The sequence below is a fragment of the Telmatherina bonti genome, assembly GCF_933228915.1.
Source record: "Telmatherina bonti genome assembly, chromosome: 17".
NCBI classification, from domain to species: domain Eukaryota; kingdom Metazoa; phylum Chordata; class Actinopteri; order Atheriniformes; family Telmatherinidae; genus Telmatherina; species Telmatherina bonti.
The window spans coordinates 16,349,603-16,367,793 of record NC_136615.1 but is presented as its reverse complement, the minus strand read 5'-3'; the positions used below and the strand labels follow the sequence as shown (position 1 = coordinate 16,367,793).

General features: G+C 38.0%; 1 protein-coding gene across 1 annotated transcript in view; it reads right to left on the bottom strand.

Moving 5' to 3' along the window:
* Window positions 1-18,191, bottom strand: part of dym (dymeclin) — a 53,213-nt gene that overhangs the window by 9,398 nt on the left and 25,624 nt on the right. Inside the window, exon 15 of the mRNA XM_079256916.1 lies at window positions 3,214-3,396. Within this exon, the coding sequence (XP_079113042.1) occupies window positions 3,214-3,396 (183 nt within the window). The remainder of the gene's footprint in view (window positions 1-3,213; window positions 3,397-18,191) is intronic.

Genomic DNA, 18,191 nt, shown 5'->3' with positions numbered 1-18,191 from the left:
CTAATTGTGTGTTTGTTTCATACAAAGTCTGATACATAAAACAGACTAAAAATTAGGCTTCAGCAGAGCTGATGACAACATTTGTGAATTGATTTAAGCCTTTGCGAGAAAAAGCCAATAAAGTCCCTTTTGACACCCCCCTCTAGAACTGGCAATGCACTGTCAGAGCCTTAGATGATGCAGAGTCCAGGCTTGTTTTTTTTGTTTTTTTTACACATATAGATCTTTTAGTTTTCACTAGGTGTATCTTAATCAAACCATGAGGAAAATTCATCACAAGTTCACACAAGTTTGAATGGCAGAAGGCTGTTGCAGATTTATAAATCTGGTCAAGCCTTCAGATGAGATACTCAAAACCACAGTTATTTCTATTAGGTCAGCACAAGGTCAGCAGCATTTAGCGGAGCTTACGGTCTGAAATCAGCTGAATAACTTTTAAATAAATAAAAACCATAGTACTGACTAAAACACTTCAAGAGGCTACTGCTGAAAGTCCAGATGGGTTTCCATCCACTACAGAGGCAAATCTAAGGAGGTGTTTTAAAAGCTGCAAAAAAATGGGCTATACATGTTTTCATTACAAACACTCGACTATGTAATGTCACCAGATGGCAGGGGTTTTGCAAATCCAGTCCTCGATGGCAGCAGTCCTGTAAGGGTTAGGAGTTTCCCTGCTGCAACACACCTGATTAATATCAGACCTAATTAGCAGAGCTTGACATCAAACTCTGTACAATTCTGCTAATTATCCATTGATTTTTGTCAGCTGTGTTGCAGCAGGGAAACTTCTTGCAGGGTTGCAGCCCTCGAGGACCAGGGTTGCCCAACTCTGCAAAAGGGTAATGGTATCTATTACAGAAATATTATCCAGAAAAATAGTGGAGACTGTAACCACAATGAACGTAGAGAGAGAAGAAACAATGACTGCATGGACAACAACTTTAGAGAAATAGAAAGATCCTCTTTAGGAATGGCTGTAATCCCTGAGATTATCGTGGATATTGTTTCATATCTGGAAAGACCCTGATAAGTCACATGAGTTTATTGTTTGCCGGCTCAGACTGGAAACAGCTGGTGAGTTATATAATTTTTTTATTTTTGCCAGATCAGAAAGGATTTGAAAGACTGTTTTCAGTTCTCATTAATTAAAAAAATCTTCAAAAAGGACAAAAAATTATATTCAAAGGAGGAATAAATGTTTTTTTAACATATTAATTAAAGTTTTTTTTTTTTTTTTTTTTTTTTTTTTTTTAGTTTGTACCATTTCTATTTATCTTTTCTTTATTTCCATCAATTAATTCATAACATGCTTTTCCAGCCACAGCATAACAAACTGCTGATCTGAGGGAAAGACAATGAAAGCATAAAAATGCATAAATTCTTTGCATGTACTGGTACTCATATCTTCAAAGCCTTTGTTAAAAATGGAAAAGGAAGCCTGGCTACTGTCCTCCACATTTAAAATGTTCAATGAAATAATTATTAGCTTACCATTATTGTTGAAAACAAAGATAAAAGTAAAGTTAATTATTTTGTTTTTATCTAAATGTTGTGATCACAACAATATTAGTCTAGTTTGAGTTAATATGAGCAAAAATATTTTTGTAAAATGGAAATAAATCATTATTGCAATTCAAGGAATCAATCATCTGCCTTTCTAAAAATAAATAATTAAAATAAAAAAAAAGTAAATCACACACTGGACCTTGTTCTTATCAAGATTTATTTTCAACTCCCTGTTGTATGTGAAGCTCTCTGACTCCTCTAATCTCACTGTTTGGAGCTGTCACATCAATATTTCAGCAGCCACACCCAATGCGAGGACACTGGGTGCAATGTGGAGATCTTAGAACAAAATGACTTAATGCTACATGCTTTGACCTGACAGAGCTAAACTGTAAACAATGGTGAACATTTCCAGCTGCTAACATTACATGTCAGAGAAATCCCAGATGACCAACTGTAGCTGGTATATCTTAGTGTTTGTTTTGAAACAGCATATGGCTGCTTCTATCAAGACAGACCTAAAAGTATGGATGAATTGTCAGGTTTCCTAGCAACAGCAAGTTTCACTAAATTTATCCAATACCAGGCAGTGTTGCTTATATTATTATATATTTGGCAATTAAATAAGAATCCATGAGAACTGTTTCTGATAAGAAGTTAAAAGGTAAAATGCAAAGCTACATGAATGCTGCTTTTAGTCAGAGGGAACAGATTACAAATTCAACAAGGGGCTTGAGCTATTTCTTTTATCCCACTTTAAAAAAGAAACACTTCAGTAGGACTCAAATTATCTGATGCCCTCTGGGTTTTATCTCAAACAAGAAATCAAGGAAAATATATTTTGGATTTCTAATTCTTTGCTAGGTCTGTCCCTAGAGAAATGTTTGATGTCAGAAAAAAAAACAAAACAAAAAACTATGTATTACTGATTCTTTTTAATGCCCTTTTTTGTCAAACCAACAGTGGAAAATGCATCCACAGGCAATGTTTTCTCTGCTCATGCGCTGCAATCACTTTAGAGAATTCAAACACATGGAAGCGCACATGAGCAGCATGGGTGTGGTGTGTGTCTACATCTATCTAATACTAATCTCTTCATTAACTCTGAAGGCCTCCCATATGGGGTTAATTTAGAAGAGCAAAGAAGCAGCCTCTCATCCTGGATCTCATCCTCACACATACGGATTTGCAACGCAGGGAAAGCTTCGGAGAATAGCCTAAGGGAGGCTGACTTAACTGAGGATTTCTAGCTAGCATGCCTCCCTCACACTTATGGAAAGAAGTAAAGCTCATGGCAATGTATGCAGCAACCCCCATCCTGCACACATACATGCCAAGCTTCCCTTTCCTCGTATACATGACTAACACAGCCATGAATGACAGCTTTCTCTCGTGGTCTCCCTTACTCCCCAATCCACCTCCACTCTAAATAATTATTTGAGACAGAGCCTCTTGGCACAAAGGGGCTGATTAATTCATTGATACAACTTATTTTCAGTGGCCTGAACACTATATTAATGATGCATATCACATACTGCATGTTCCACGGCAGCCAGGCTTTTTAAACCTTTCCCAACAGAGAAGACACTGAGGAGAAGTCTATGAAGCCTTGATCTATATTAAACATTTCAGCAAATCATTCGTGAAGTTAAGATTTAGAAAGTGCAAACTTCTCTGAATTAGCATGTGATATACTGGATGACTAACCGTGTCCAGATTCTGCATGATGTCCTGGAAGGACGGGTGTGTTCTGAATTGCTCGAAAAGCTCCCTCTTGTAGAGCAGTGCATACACAAGGTTGGGATTGTGGTGTAGAGAGTTGCACAGGCAGGAGTTGATGATTTCCAGCATCATGCGGATCACCTCCTCAATCACATTCAAGTCCTGGGCCTGTGGGGAGAGGGAAGATGTAAAGGTTAATTGGTTTCCTATTATACCAATTTCACTTATTGTTGTCTTGCAATGATTGCCTCCTGATAGATCCGATCATCGAGGGAGGGTAGTGTGGAACTGAGAAGGAAGAGGAATGAAGAAAAGAAGGTTGAATGTCAGTGTAGAGAGATGATCTTATAAGCCACAGGTCAGGTCATGTCAGTGACAACTGTCACTAACAACAGGCGACGGTTTAGGAGGTCTGATAAAGAGAAAGATGTGTGGGGAGGAAAGCATAAAGAACTGCATTAATTACAAAATTCTCATATATAGACTTGCCTTAAATTACAAGACCAAGTACTTCATTGCAGAGAAGTTCATGAAGTTGATAAGGATGTAATGAGAAGAAGCAATTCATTACAAATCTGACAGCAGAGGAACTTGTGTGAGAGCGTGCTGTAATTACTTCGGGGAGCATAAAGGAGTAGTTTGACATTTTGAAAATGCCACACAGTAGCTTTTTGTAGCGATGGGGAAAAAATAGATAAAATCTACATTTAAAACTTTGATGTAAAAAAAAAAAAAAAAAAAAAAAAAGTAACAACTGTGGCTCTACAAGGGAAGGGGGTCTGAGAGAGACCATTTTTTCTGGAATAGCATACATAACTTCCTGTTGCTTTCAATAGTGTTGATTTAAGAAAAACCCATGCTGATACACACTGAAACAGGGATCTATAAGATTTAAAGGTGCTGGTAGAATAATCTTGTCACCCTTGGACACTGTCCAATTAGCAGTTTCCGCATGTTTTCAGTTTAAATGCTAATCTGACCAGTTGTTGTGTCTAACTTTGTATGTGTCACACAGGCAATATGATAGCATCATTGTCACCATATGACTCATTAAAAAGTAAACGACCATTCAATCCACAAATTAAAGAAAATGAAAAAAATTACATGTCTTTGGGATTTTGTAATTGTGTGTGAGTGGTGTGAGTATGAGACCAGCTTCAATGTTTGTTTTGATTTTAGTTTATTAACAGATGAGTAAATTCACAGTCAACCATGAATCAGCAAAACTATTTGTTTTTCAGCCATTCTGATGCAAACAGAGCAGAGAGAGCCTACAGTTGATGCAGAGATATTCCAAAGCATCTGCTCAACAAAATGACAATCTCAATACAGATGTTGGGAATCTTTGAAGAGGTCAAAACAAAAAGAAGAACACTATTATGCTTTTATAAACTTAATATAAAAATTTTAATGTGCTGTGCATGCTTGGACCCTAAAATGTTTCATTTGTTGATATTGTCACCATGTCTATATCTGTGCCTCAGAAATCTCAGGAAGACGGGTGTCCGCTTTTGAAAAATTGAGTTACAGTCAGGTTTGAAAAGTTTTTAAAAAAAAAAAATTGTGCTAAGCATTAATAAAAAAGCTATAAAACTAAAAGGTGTTTAATTACATTAGTTAAAATGGTCCAAACATGGAAACCACGGTTACGAAGAAAGATTTAATCTTGTCCTTTTAGTTACTTTGTATATAACAATGTGTCTACAAAGCAGACAGGCGTCGCCATGATGAGATAAGCCTCTATCCTAGCGTGTTTGATGATGGCACACAAAGAAAAAAAAACTGTAGACACCGTGGGAAAATGAATAATCTTGAAAGAGATTAAAAACATTGGCAAATACAGTTCAAGAGGTGAGGACTGATTACTGGCAGTGTGAAACCAGTTGGCACAGTATTGTGTAACTTATCATTTATCAGTCGCACACAGATAAGAATCTTACATGATGCGGTTTCCAAAGACATCTAGAAATACAAAACAATCTGTACACTATCAAAAGAGTGCTCTCTAGGTTTGTTTTCACTTTAATTTATCAAAGAGCAAAAACAATCAAATGGTAAATGACTCGAAGTCTGGCCAAATTTATTCCAAGAGAATTTGTTAAAAGGTTCACAATCAGCTGCTTAGAGGTTTAACAACGTAACACTGTATTACATTGGACTTAATCTACGAACAGTACACAGTATCTACAGTGACCTGGGCTGAATGGGTTGGCTCAGTCTACTGCTAAGAAGAGCCTGAGACAACAAACTGCAGACTAAGAGATCACAGGAGTCAACAACATTCAAAAGCAGCTTAACTTAATGCAGCAGTTTTCATGAAATCAGTATAATGGCTGACTGAATACAACATGCACTGCTGGTCCTCTGTATGGTGAAACATGCCTGTAAATACTATCCCAGGTCAATAAATGTATGGGAAATCCTCACATATAAACAAATGCCACAATACTTACATTTACTTAAATTTGCATATTTTATGAATTGATCATTTTTCATATTTTCCCTTGTGAAGGTCATTTAATTTTATATACATCTATTATTGTTTCAGGCCTGAACCACATTCCACAAAAAGTTGTAAATGGAGTTTAGTGTTTGAGGAGTAAAACTAGGCCAATGATCTGCAGTTTTCCAATAAATGTGTGGGAAAAACGTTTTATTATTTGAAAACCTTGTTAATCAAAGGTAGGATTTGTGAAATTTTTGCATTTGTATATTTAATTTGTCAATACCTTGACTTCTACAAAATCTGCAATGAGATTGTTTTCAAGTAAATGTACGAGTCATTGTGTTTTTTCCTTTAACATCTTCCACAGCTCCCAAATTTTTTTCTGAGCTCTTTAAGGAATTTGCCACAACATCATCAGTTCCCACAAAACACATCAAGCTGAGCTGTTATTCAAACATTTGCTGCCACTGATAGATTCAGTACAGATGCAGAGCTTTCCAGCAGTAAGAGGGCATCAAGTTACAAAGACCACCACCCTTCAGAAAATACAAAAATGAAAATGAATATTTCCAGATTGTTGTAAAATGACCTAAAAATAAATCTCAAACTAGGACTGTTGTTCCCTTTCGGCTTGTCCCTCTGAAGGGATCGCCACTGCTACTCATTGCAGAGGAGAATTGGCACATTTTACACTGGACGCCCTTTCTGATGTAACTGCATTTATCCGGCCTTGGGACTGGCCCTCAGAGAATAATTGCATCCCCTCTGGGGCTGCGTAGGGGAGCAGGACTCGAGCTGCCGACCATCAGGTCACAAAACAAGCAGCTCTATCATCTGAGCCACTGCCACCCAAACAAGAACTAAGATCTTAAAATTCAATATCAGCAAAACTGTACAATATGCTTCAAAGACCAGATCAGGCAGTTTGTCTGAAACCTCATCATAGACTAAATTCATCTGCAGTTTTCTCTGGGTTACATCCTGTTACATTTCAAGCATGAAATATAATTGTATTGGTTAGAAGATACTTTAAGTCCTGTAAAGACTGGACTAAGCATGACATTTAAAATAAGGTTCTGCACAGATCTGTAAAGCTTAATGATAACGAAAGAGCCTCCTGCCTCCTTCATGACGAGATGCAATCCAAGCCACTGACATACCTACAGGGATTTATTATCATGGCAACCATCATTGTTTTGAAGACAACCTGTTACGACCAAGAAATTTGCCATAACTTATTCAATTAAGGAACCTGGCAAGACTACTGATGCAAGCTGGTTGGAGGCTTCCACCTAAGATCTGGGCTAACCGTCTGTAACAAAACTGCATGTGGTAGCATTTTATGCCATCTTCAGTGACCTGCTTTGGAAACTAGCCCTTATCTTATAAATAACTTTGCTTGCTGTGTGGCCTTTTTTCTGTTTTTTTTTTTTATTTTTCTTTTTTAAATCACGCATAAGGACAGACACAATCAGACCTGAAAGTATCCAGAGGATTAGGATAATTGTAAATAACTGTATTCTGCTGTGCAAAGACCGTGAATTGGGCTTGCAACACAGATTCAACCGTGTATTGCATTGATTTCCACAAGCTTGTGGAGGAAGGTGTGTGGAGCGTTCACATGCAGACATGAAGGGGGTGGCTGGGATGGGGGGGCAGGACAGCCAGTAATAATGAGGACTGATTGTACGTCTGGAGGCAGAGGTGGCTCACTCAGCTCAACTCCACTGCCGAGCTAGACCAGCTCCCTTCTGTTCTGCAGTGGCAGGCCATAATTAGACAGAAAGCAGGGACACATATGGGAGACAACTGAGTAGGAGGAAGAGGAGGCGGAAGAAGGAAGACAGCGACAAAAATGGGAGCACAGAAGATGAGAGCAGGGGGAGATGATGGAGACAAAGAACACGATGAGGAGGAGGCAAATGCAGGAGAGGAAAGCAGAATAGGAGTGAGGGATGCCTAGTGTGTTTGTTCTCTAGCTCAGCACCCAGCTTAATGAGATTAGTCTGGCAGGAAAAAATGCCACACTGGGGAATTCAGGTCACATGAAAATAGGCTAGCTAGACGTCTGCCTGGTCCTGCGTGTATGTTTGTCGAGTGGATGAGATTAAGAGGTCCATGGTCTACTTGAAACCCAGACAGGATTTAGATATCTTGGCTGCTCCTCCTTCTCCTCTTCCGACTTTGTTTCCACACTTGTTTTCTCCCAAATTGCATCCTTAAACCAGCAGAAAACACCTGACATAATTGTCTGACTGAATGCCATCATTTTGCTTTATTTATTTATTTTTTAAAATTGATCTCTCCCTGTGTCCTTCCCTTCCTTGTCCCACTCTGACATCTTTTCTGCTCATTCTCCCACATTCATTTGCAACTTTCCAAGCTTCTCTGCATTGTCGTCTAGTCACAACCACTCATTCTACTATTCATGTCGCTTTCCTCTGCCCTTAAAAACACAGCCCTCTGACTATATCATTAAAGTCTCAACAATCATGGTTCATTTTCTTTGTTTTTACACCATTTACGTAAACCCCATGGGAAGACCGTGTGCATACGCCTGTGTGAGCTCCTGTGAGATTCTGCAGCTAATTCTTCAACAAACTGGGCCAAAATGTGTTAAGTCTGCAGGTGCTTTTGACCTCTGCTAACTGTCTGACAATTGCAGAGTCTGCAGATGTAATCAATGTCTGTGTGTCTAGCCATTCTTTCATAGCCCTGCATGTTTGTATGCAAATGTTTGTGTGTGGACAGAGTGTTTACAGGCACAGACATGTAAATCCCTGTAAAGTAGGAGCTGGCATCATTAAACCAATAGCTTAGTGATTCCCTGGCTGGCCCCACTTCTTATTGCAAGCTGTTGCAGGGCAGAAAAACCAGACATATTTAAAAAAATGAACACTGACGAGAGATAGCCAAACAAAATAAAGATGAGAAACAACTAGAAAAAGTAAACTAAAGAGGCAGATGCTTCAAAATGTTAATTTCACAGAAAAAGACAATTTCATCAGCAAAGCAAATACGCAAAAGAAAATATTGAGAGCTAGTTTCTTTTGAATTCATGTGTAGTTTAAAATGGTTTAAATGAGAAAAGGAGGAAAGAGAAGGACAGTTGCCACATGGGCAGACAGAGACGGTCAGACTGGCTAAGCAGCAGCCTGCTCAGTCTTTTGGGAGGTTCTTTTTTTTTTTTTTTTTTTTTTTTTTTAAATGGGTCATTGTCTGGCCTGCATTATGGCATCATAGTTATGTCATAATCACACCATTTTGTAGAGCATTACATCCTTGTTGGCTTCTCATTACACTATAGCCTCACACATAATGTACAAAACATATTTTGTTTTAACACACAGAATGAAGCAAAAGACAAATGTCTTGACTCCCAACGCCAGTCTCACTGCAGACTCCCATGCCTGGTATCTTTTTAGTATGAATGCATCATTGTGCGGAGTGAAAGTTGGTCACATTTAAGGCACATACCTTACTGTATCTTCAGTTTTAATAAGCCTTATTGTTTGCTGAGTCTTGACTGCAGCAAGGTAATTTGGGTGGAGAATGAAGGCACTGAGGTAATTTTAATGAAGACGTGTAATAATGACTAAAAAGATTAGTCAAACAGCTGATTAAAAGCATTCGAGCAGATAAGTGGCCGTTGCTAATTAATCAGAAACTAGCCTCAGATGCAAAAAGACCATGAGAGTCACATGAGAAATGATGAGGGGATGACAGATCGGTCTTTTTCTAAATGTATACATTTGGAAAGAGACAAACAGGTTAGTAGGAAAATGAATAACTGGACTATCCTCTTCGTCATTAAGCATGTGAGGAGAAAGAAAATGAAAGATGTTAGACTGAAAACAGAGGTCAGTGAGGAAGTTAGCCCAGCTGGATACTGTCTTAATGAGGACACAAAGCCACAGACTTTGAGATGGTGAGAAAGACATAATGATCTACTTAAAAAGGAGTGAGGAGGTCAACAAGTTACTTATTATATGTGACTATCTCATTTTCTGTTTTAAAGCTGAAGTGTCAGAATTTCACTTATAGTAAACATCCATTACATCCAGTCCCTTACCAAATGGATCTACCCAAAGCTTACTAAGCCCATGAGGACATGAGGTATAGATCTTTTGTATTGTACAGAATACGGGACTTCAATCATTGCAATATGATTAACATCATTTACGAAAGAAGAGAAACTGCAGTGATGGAGACTAAGGGTGCATTCACATCCGGATAGTCCGCTAGTCTCGGTCCGACTGGGGACTTGGCTCAGTTGTAGGAGGGTGTATCCATGTGAACAGAAATCACATTCATGCTGCACTTTGATCAAACAAGCCAAACCATTAGAACAATATATCCCCATTTCCACAAAAGATGGCGCTGCAATAGTATTTAGCATGAGAGAGGACAAGACGGACATGAAGAAGAAAACTCTGTTTCTTCCACTTGTGAGCTGAACATGGAGACAAAACTATTGCTATTGTGGGTTCTTATATTTTCTTATGTAAGTATACTGCAGAAATACACGCAAGGATGGGCGCAGTATGAACCAGTAAGGGCAGAGGACCCTTAACACGATTGCTGTATTTACCCACAATGCAATACTACACCATTAAAAGGTATTTAATGAAAAGTAAGGCTGAGTATATGGTGATACATGGGGTTGCCAAACCTAGCACCAGTCCTTGGAGGTCTCTGTGTCTCTTAGAAACAATACCTGCGGGCTCACCTTCCTTTATGACTGACTTTTGGAAAGTCAATGCTGTGGCGACAAAACCATGCTACCAAAAACTTCTGTCCAAAAGGACAATGAGCCAACAAGCACACTGCCTCCACATGAAACAGTTATTTATGCTTTTATACAAATGAAGGCATTTTTTTAAACTTTATTGCTAAACTTAACATGAACAATGACATATTGTAAATAGATAATGACAAAAAGCCTTCATCACACCAGGCGGTTTTAGACCTTTGGCTCTTTAAGCTATAAGTTACATCTGTAAGACACAGCAGCCCCCCTGAAAAAAAAAAAACATTAAAAAAGATCAAGTACCAAAAAGAACTGCACCCCAAAAACAGAGAAAAAGAAGTGCTTGACTAATACGTCAAGACAGGAAAAGATTTTTTCCAATCGCCTTTTGAGTTCTTTATAAAAATTTCTTGGTCAGAGAAATAGACTGCTGTGTTGCTTATGATCATTCCTTGGCCTCTGTATCTTGTAAACATACTTTACAGACAGTCTTTGCGATGCCCATGAACTTATATTCATGTACTGCAGATCATGAGCAAATCTCAACTGTGGGCAGATATACTGACGGCTTTTATGATACTCTAAATTGTATAGGTGCCCTTTACCTTCCTTACATCTGCAGCGATCTCTCACTTTTAGTTATTTTCTTACAGAATGACGAGAAGCTCTCTGTGTATGCACTTTAACCTCTGAGGTGTGGTTAATGTACATCAAGCTGTTGGCAGAATTGGCTCTACATCATAAGACCACACGAAATGTGACACGATAATGTAACATTCACATTTCAATCAATTGGCTCCTACTTTCAGGTAAACGATGTATGAAGAGAGACACTCTGTCCTTGCACATTACGCGCTACCAGAGTCTGCATGAGCCTTGTGGAATTAGATGAAATGCACATGGATGAAAGTCAGCGTAAAGCCAGGTGATAAAACTGTCACGTTTTATGGTCTCAGAGCCTGAATGTTTGAAAAAGCATATGATTCCTATTCGTAAGTGAACCATGAGGAGGCTAAACTGAATACAGACGGCTGCAAGAGCTTCAACTGAGAAAATTATAAATAGTGAAGCAAGTGACGGATGAAACCAAGGCCAGTACACTGATTTCATAAGCACTCTACAGTAAAAATACTTTAAAACTGTTCAGAAAAATGACGATATTCAGTTGAGAGTAACAACTGACAAATGTGGTTTATTAACTGTTAAATATTTTTCTGTGTGTTCATGACAGCAGTATCATTTGAATCTTTAATTAGTGTTAAATAATAATGGATCATGCCAACATGACACAAGGGTAAAACAATTCTGTGTGAATGAATCAAGACAAAAGGTATTAAAATCCTGATTACTACAAAAATGACTAACATTTACTAGTAAAGTATGTTTGACAGTGTAAACGCACTTAACGCAGTGGGAAATTAAAAACAAGTAAAGAAAAGATTGTGTTGGAGGGCATCTTCAAATTAAAAAACTATTTTCAGGACAAACATTTATACTGCTTGAGTGATGGAAACCACTCACCTGCATCATATTTTGCAAACTAACTGACTTCAGGAGGACGGTTTTCACTTCAACAGACTAAAACAGCTTTAATGGATGACACTGTATTCAGCCTTGGAGAAAAGTGGCAAATTCCTGAAAGCTCTGATAATAAACAGAAGGCATAATGTTTATTATCTGCTGATTTATCCTCTGGCTCTGCTTTTTCCCCCCAAACAAGTGGAATGGTGCTACAAAGCTAATGCGTGCGTCTAGTCTGGCTATTAAAAAGAGATCACAGATTGTGACTCAACCAGGACACATAAACACGTAAGCAGGGTGGTCTAACATGCTTCTGGCAGTGTGTGTTTGTGTGTATGTGCTCGTAGTCTGTTCCCAGAAATGTGCAACAGTAAACACACTAAAAGGCTGAGAAGTAACATAACCAAATACTACTGACTGGGAGCATGAACGTTGAAACACAACGCAATGCTACACATCAGACGCTTCTCTCTTTGAATGTTTGTCTATATATACACATACTGTGTTTCGCTGTGCATCTCTAAGAAACAAAGAAGAAAAAAAAGAAAACCTATCCAACGGAGGTCCAGAGGAGCAACTGTGAGGCCTCATGAGAGCTGCTCTGCTTGGATCGAGAACCTCTAGATGTTCCCTGGGGGCTCAGGAGGCCCTAACCCTTCACTCCTTTTCCTTGACACTAACCAGATACAGCAGCACAAACACAGTCAGGGACAGGGGGTGTGTTCTGACTGTGTAAGAGGCAGAGACCAAGAGGCAGACATCAAGATGGAGGAAGGAAATAAGATGAGGATAAAGAGAGGAAGAAGACGACGTTGACACATCAGCAGAAAGCGCCCAGCTTTAACCCACAGCTTCGAGCATTTGACAATGTTTTTTTCACATCCTCCTCTCAGTCTCTCCCTCGTAAAGAGGGCAATTACATGTCCCGCACAATCCCACATTAAACAAACATTAGTTCTCTTTACAGAGCCAGACTCAGCCAAATTACATTGTTTCCAGATGCCTGTCACAAAAACACGCTGAACCCCCACCCCCCTCAACCCCCATTTTCTGTGCCTGCTCACTTCTCATCTTTCAATTGTTCTTTTCTCCTTGCATTTTTGCTCCTTTTTACGTCTCCCTATAGTTCCCTAAACTTCCACACCTTACATGTTTAGGTGCGGCTTTGTGAACAACACTGTTGCAGTCTGTTTTTAATTATGTGGCCACATCCACCGTGGAAGGAGAGGTAGAAGACCAGGATGGAGGAAACAAAGGAGTCGGCATGATGAGACAGGACTGCCTCCATCAGATGTCATATCTCCCAGACCAATGATAGACCTTAGTTAGAGCATGAGGTCATTATTGCTGCTCAGATAAGAAATGTTATGCATTAGATTTCATGGAAATTTCAGTCTATGAATAAAGTAATGGCAGAGGGTAGAGATAAACTTAGTCACCTCATGTTTATCTTCCTTTTGTCATTAAACATTCTACAGTTCATTTGACAAGTCTTCATTCTCTGTATAACCTAAAACCGTAGGTTTTGTTTGCATAAAATGTTATTAATATTCATGAATAGTTTAAGACCTCATTGTTACATACATCTCATGTTAAACAGCATCATAAGACGGCACAAAAAAGCCCTTTCTTCAGAACTGAATTAGTAAATGTGGAGTATCATATAATGCCTGTTTCAAGTTTATTGCATAAAGATGGATTCACATTACAAAGTACCTTGATTTCACAGTTAATCACCTGCATTAGGTTTTTAAAGGGACAATAATATTTTGAGATGAATACTATCTAACACGCTGACATTTTGAAATCATTCGCAGATCACACTTCACCAAGCAAACCAGTTGGCCCAACATGTTTAATTTCTGGAAGGGAGCACATCAGGGCAGTAGTTATTATTGGCCCTTGGCCATACAGAGGTTAATGTATGGAGTTTTAACACAGAGGATTAAAATCAAGCTATCAAGCTAAAATCTCTGCAACTGAACCTATTTTAGTTGGATTTCAGATGTGCCACAAGCATCGCTTGGAAAATTAATATACAAAGGTGAAATTGGACAAACTAAGTAATGGACAATGTGTAATACAAAGCCTCTGGTGTGGCATAAATAACTTTACAGAAAAGTTGGGTTCAATTAATGGAATTAAATCCATCCATCCATCCTCCTAACCTCTGAGCCCAATTAAGTGTTGTGGGAAGCTGGAGCCTGATTGGATTGAATGAAAAACAAATAAATAAATGGGGTGGGAATATTACACAATTAAAATCAATTAATTACAGAAAAATTAATGTGTTAAAAATAGAGGCATGTAATCGTGAAATATTTGTCAATGCACAATTTCCTGGTACCACCATTACACTGATGCAACCTGCAGACTTCTGCTAAAACCTTAACATGTTGGTGCTATATTTAACTATTTTTCTAACTCCTCTAGAGAATCTATTTCAAGAAAAACAACTATCAAAAAATCTAGCAACTTTTTCTGGTGATATTAGAGACATTTAGAGAGTAATGTGGAAGCGTCCATCATTTACTCCTCTCTCCTAACAGGTGCGGCTGCTTTGATCCCTCCTTTGTCCAAAAGAACCCATAAGCTCGGTCCTGAAGTCACAGCACAGTCTGGTTTACTGTCAGAACTTAATATCTATTCATGAAGAGTGTGCACAAAAACATTTATGAAGTTAAAAGTACTGGAACATGTTGTAGACTGGGGCAGTTAGTTAAATTACTTAAATTGACATTTTGATTTTAGGCCTGTTTAGTTTTGGCCAGAGACATGTTCTATTTTTTTTTCTACTGTTTTGAACAGAAATGAAACAAAATGTATTTTCCGGAAAAATTACTGGAGCTTGAGTTTGCAATATTTATATTTGTGTCCATTATCTGATTTAGTCATCCACTAAAATCCATTTAAATTAAAAAATGTTGGGGCAAATATTGTTATGTGATTAAAATGCAATTAATTTACATTGAATAATTACAAGGCCTATAATTAATTAGGTACATTTTTATCAACACGTCCCTGCCCTGATAAAAATACAACGTAGCTATAATCAACACTAGGCCAAGATGGTCACCCTCTTCTTAACCACACAACACATCTGCTTCAACACTTAAAAACACCCACGACTCAGATGTGCACTACTAGACACATGGGCAAAGCTGATGGCGCAGTTTGAAACTCATCTGCTGTTCAAGACATAATTAAATTTAATTTATGTTTCAAGGTGGGTGTGTATATGTGTGTGCACAAGCTTTGAAGGCACAAAACACACCATGTTCCCTTTCATCAGAAGAAGTCAATAAAACTTAAAGTTGGCCTCTAGATGTGGATAGTAGACATGGGAACCAATGTCACATGGGGTTAGTGTAGTCTAAGCTGAAGAATAACAGCTCTATCTGAAGAGTTTACCCTCTCGGTCTTAAAAGTCTGTGACCCAGACTGGATGTCAGACACTTTTCAAGGAAAAGAAAAGCCTTGCAAAACTCTCATGAAATATGCTGTCACACGCCTTTAAGCAACACAGTAAGTCTGACTGTGGCAGGACTGTGACCCTACACCTCACCCCCTTTCTTCATGCTCATGTCTTTGCCTTTTCCCTTTCCTCTGGGACTTATATCTTCAGCAAAGAAAATCCAATGATAGCCAAGTATTTGCGATTTTCAGTCCTATATACTGTGCAATTACATGCATGTAAGTAAAGCACAGATTTGAAACAAGCCCTGAAGGAGTGAGGCATCAAAACAAAGCTGGATAATTGCATTTCACTTCATTTTTTAGTGTCTGCAGAGATGGCTGTTTGCAAAGAGCCTCGTCATAGTCATCAGATGGATAAAGGAGCACTAACATACACCCATGCTTCCCCAACACCTAAAGGCATTTGAGAAGGCTTCAGATGCTTTCAAATATGTTCTCATAAACACATTTAATCCAGGCCATACATTTTAAATGAGACAGACAGACATATCTGCCAATAGACAACAGGAAGTCCTTTTCAGGTGTAGCTAATGGCAATATGTGTAGATACTCAGTTTGTAGTAAAGCTGCTTATGATGATCTTGTTTTTTAATACTCTCTTATAGGTTAATTCCTATTAAGTCACAATTTAGGATGCTTTAAAGGTTGAAGAGTTTCCAGAAGAGAGGTTTTTTGTTTTTTTTTATACAATAGCGATAAATCCTAAAGATGCAACATGGTGAGTGCATTAGCACTAAGACTTATGGTTTTGCTCATATTCCCCACTAAAAACCCAGTGGTACCCTAAGCAAGATGCCTGCTTAAGTGTTGCAACATGATTTTTGTATTGTTTATTTGGAAGGAGTATCACTTCCTTCTGCTGGAAATGTAAGACACATCTGCTTGTTGACGGTAGTTACCACACCTTTCATCACACCTCATTGCTCATTCTAATAATTCCTTAAATAGTTTAATGGTTAACTGTGTGAAGTGTTATAAAAAATAAATTAAAAGAAGAAAAAAGAAGTAACTAGAAACAGAATAAAAAAAAAAAAAATTTAAAAAAAAAAAGGTTTATGGCAAGGTTTGTGCTTGGTGTTGTTTCATCTTTTTCCAGAGACTTTTTTTTTTTTTGCACTACAAAGGTGTAATGAAAATGCCCATTTGTGAAATTGCCAAGTTTTCCTTCAGATGTTGAAAAAACCCCCAGCATAAATTACATGTTTCTATGAAGAAAAATAAAAGGTAGAAAAAAATAAAAGAAAAGCCAATTTTTAGTTAACATCAAAAGACATATTGCTTTGTTGTTACCGTTATTGTCATACCCCTCTGTTCATTCAAACTTGGAAAGAAAAAGTCATGAAAAATTAGAAATTAGGCATAAACTACACATGTATCCAATGGCAGGGAAATGTCTGCCTAAGAAAAACATACTTTTTGATGTAAGGAGCACAATTGGCTTTTATCCTAACTATTTGTCTATTTACTGATTATTATTTCTAGCTGATATTTTTGTTACTTTTGTTACAACTTTATATTTCAAGAAAGCATTCACTAAGCTTTGAGCTGTTTACAATAACCAACCACTGGCAGCTGAGGTTTAGGACAGATGACAATAAACAAGCAGATGTGGAGATGTGACACTTCCTCACCTGTAAATTGTGATCTGCCATCAAGAATTCGGCTCAGAATAGTTAAATTGGCAACCATTTGTGATACCTGTGGGCTAATCTTGCTTTAAGGAACTTCTTCATTAACATGCGTATCACGTGTGTCTCAGTGATGAGATATGTTCCTAATATTTGCTTGCAGGATACATACACATTTACTGAACTAATATGAAAAGGATATAAATTTGTTTATCATTTCACTCATCAAAAAAGGTAAATAGGATCATTTTTAAAACTTTTTAAAGAAACTACAGGAATCCGCTGGAACTTTTAAAAACAGAAATATACAGACAGGACCTTCTGGCTAAGTGACTAATGGAGCATTAGTCACTTTCTATCATTACATTTTGTAGTTACAAGCTTGTTGTGGCGAACATCCTCGTCCCATAATAGCATGTTTACAGTATTATGCAGAGTGCACTGGTATCTTATTATGTGGCGGAGCACAACAGCAGACCAAGGTGAAGGATTAAACTATTTCCATTTCTCTGGATCTCTTCATGTGGAAACAAAGATCGAGTCAGATTGAAACGTCCTTGGGTTGCTTAAGTTTTACATTCCAGTTTTAACTCTAAGGCTGGAGGGGTTGCCATCTTGATTGGCAAATCTGTTCCATTTACATGGTCTAATACCATTTCCAACAAAGACCACAGATATCTGGTAGTTTTAGATGGTCTATTTTCATGACTAGAAATATACAGAGGGGATTTCTGGCTTAGAGAGCATAATAGTTAATGTATCCTCACTGTCTGTCACTCGACTCTTTCCTTCCTACATTGAGTTTTTTTCTTTTTTACTTTTTAGGAAGTACAAGGATTGTGATCTTTTACCTCCTATAGACCAATACAGATCAAATCAATTAGTACACCTAAGTGTCAACTGGAAGGACAGTCATGTCCCCAAGTCTCTCTAAGCTTTATTTACTGGTCCTATCCCCTGCAAAAACCTCTGGCCTTACCTGTAACCCTGTGGTAATTGCAACCCTTACAAAAAGGTTTCAGTTAAACTGTTTTACTGCTCCAACACTTTTAACTTGTTAAAAATTCCTCTGTTTCCATCTATATTCACCAATCCAAACCTTTTGCTCATGGCAGGATAGGAAATTGAAATATTTTAAGGA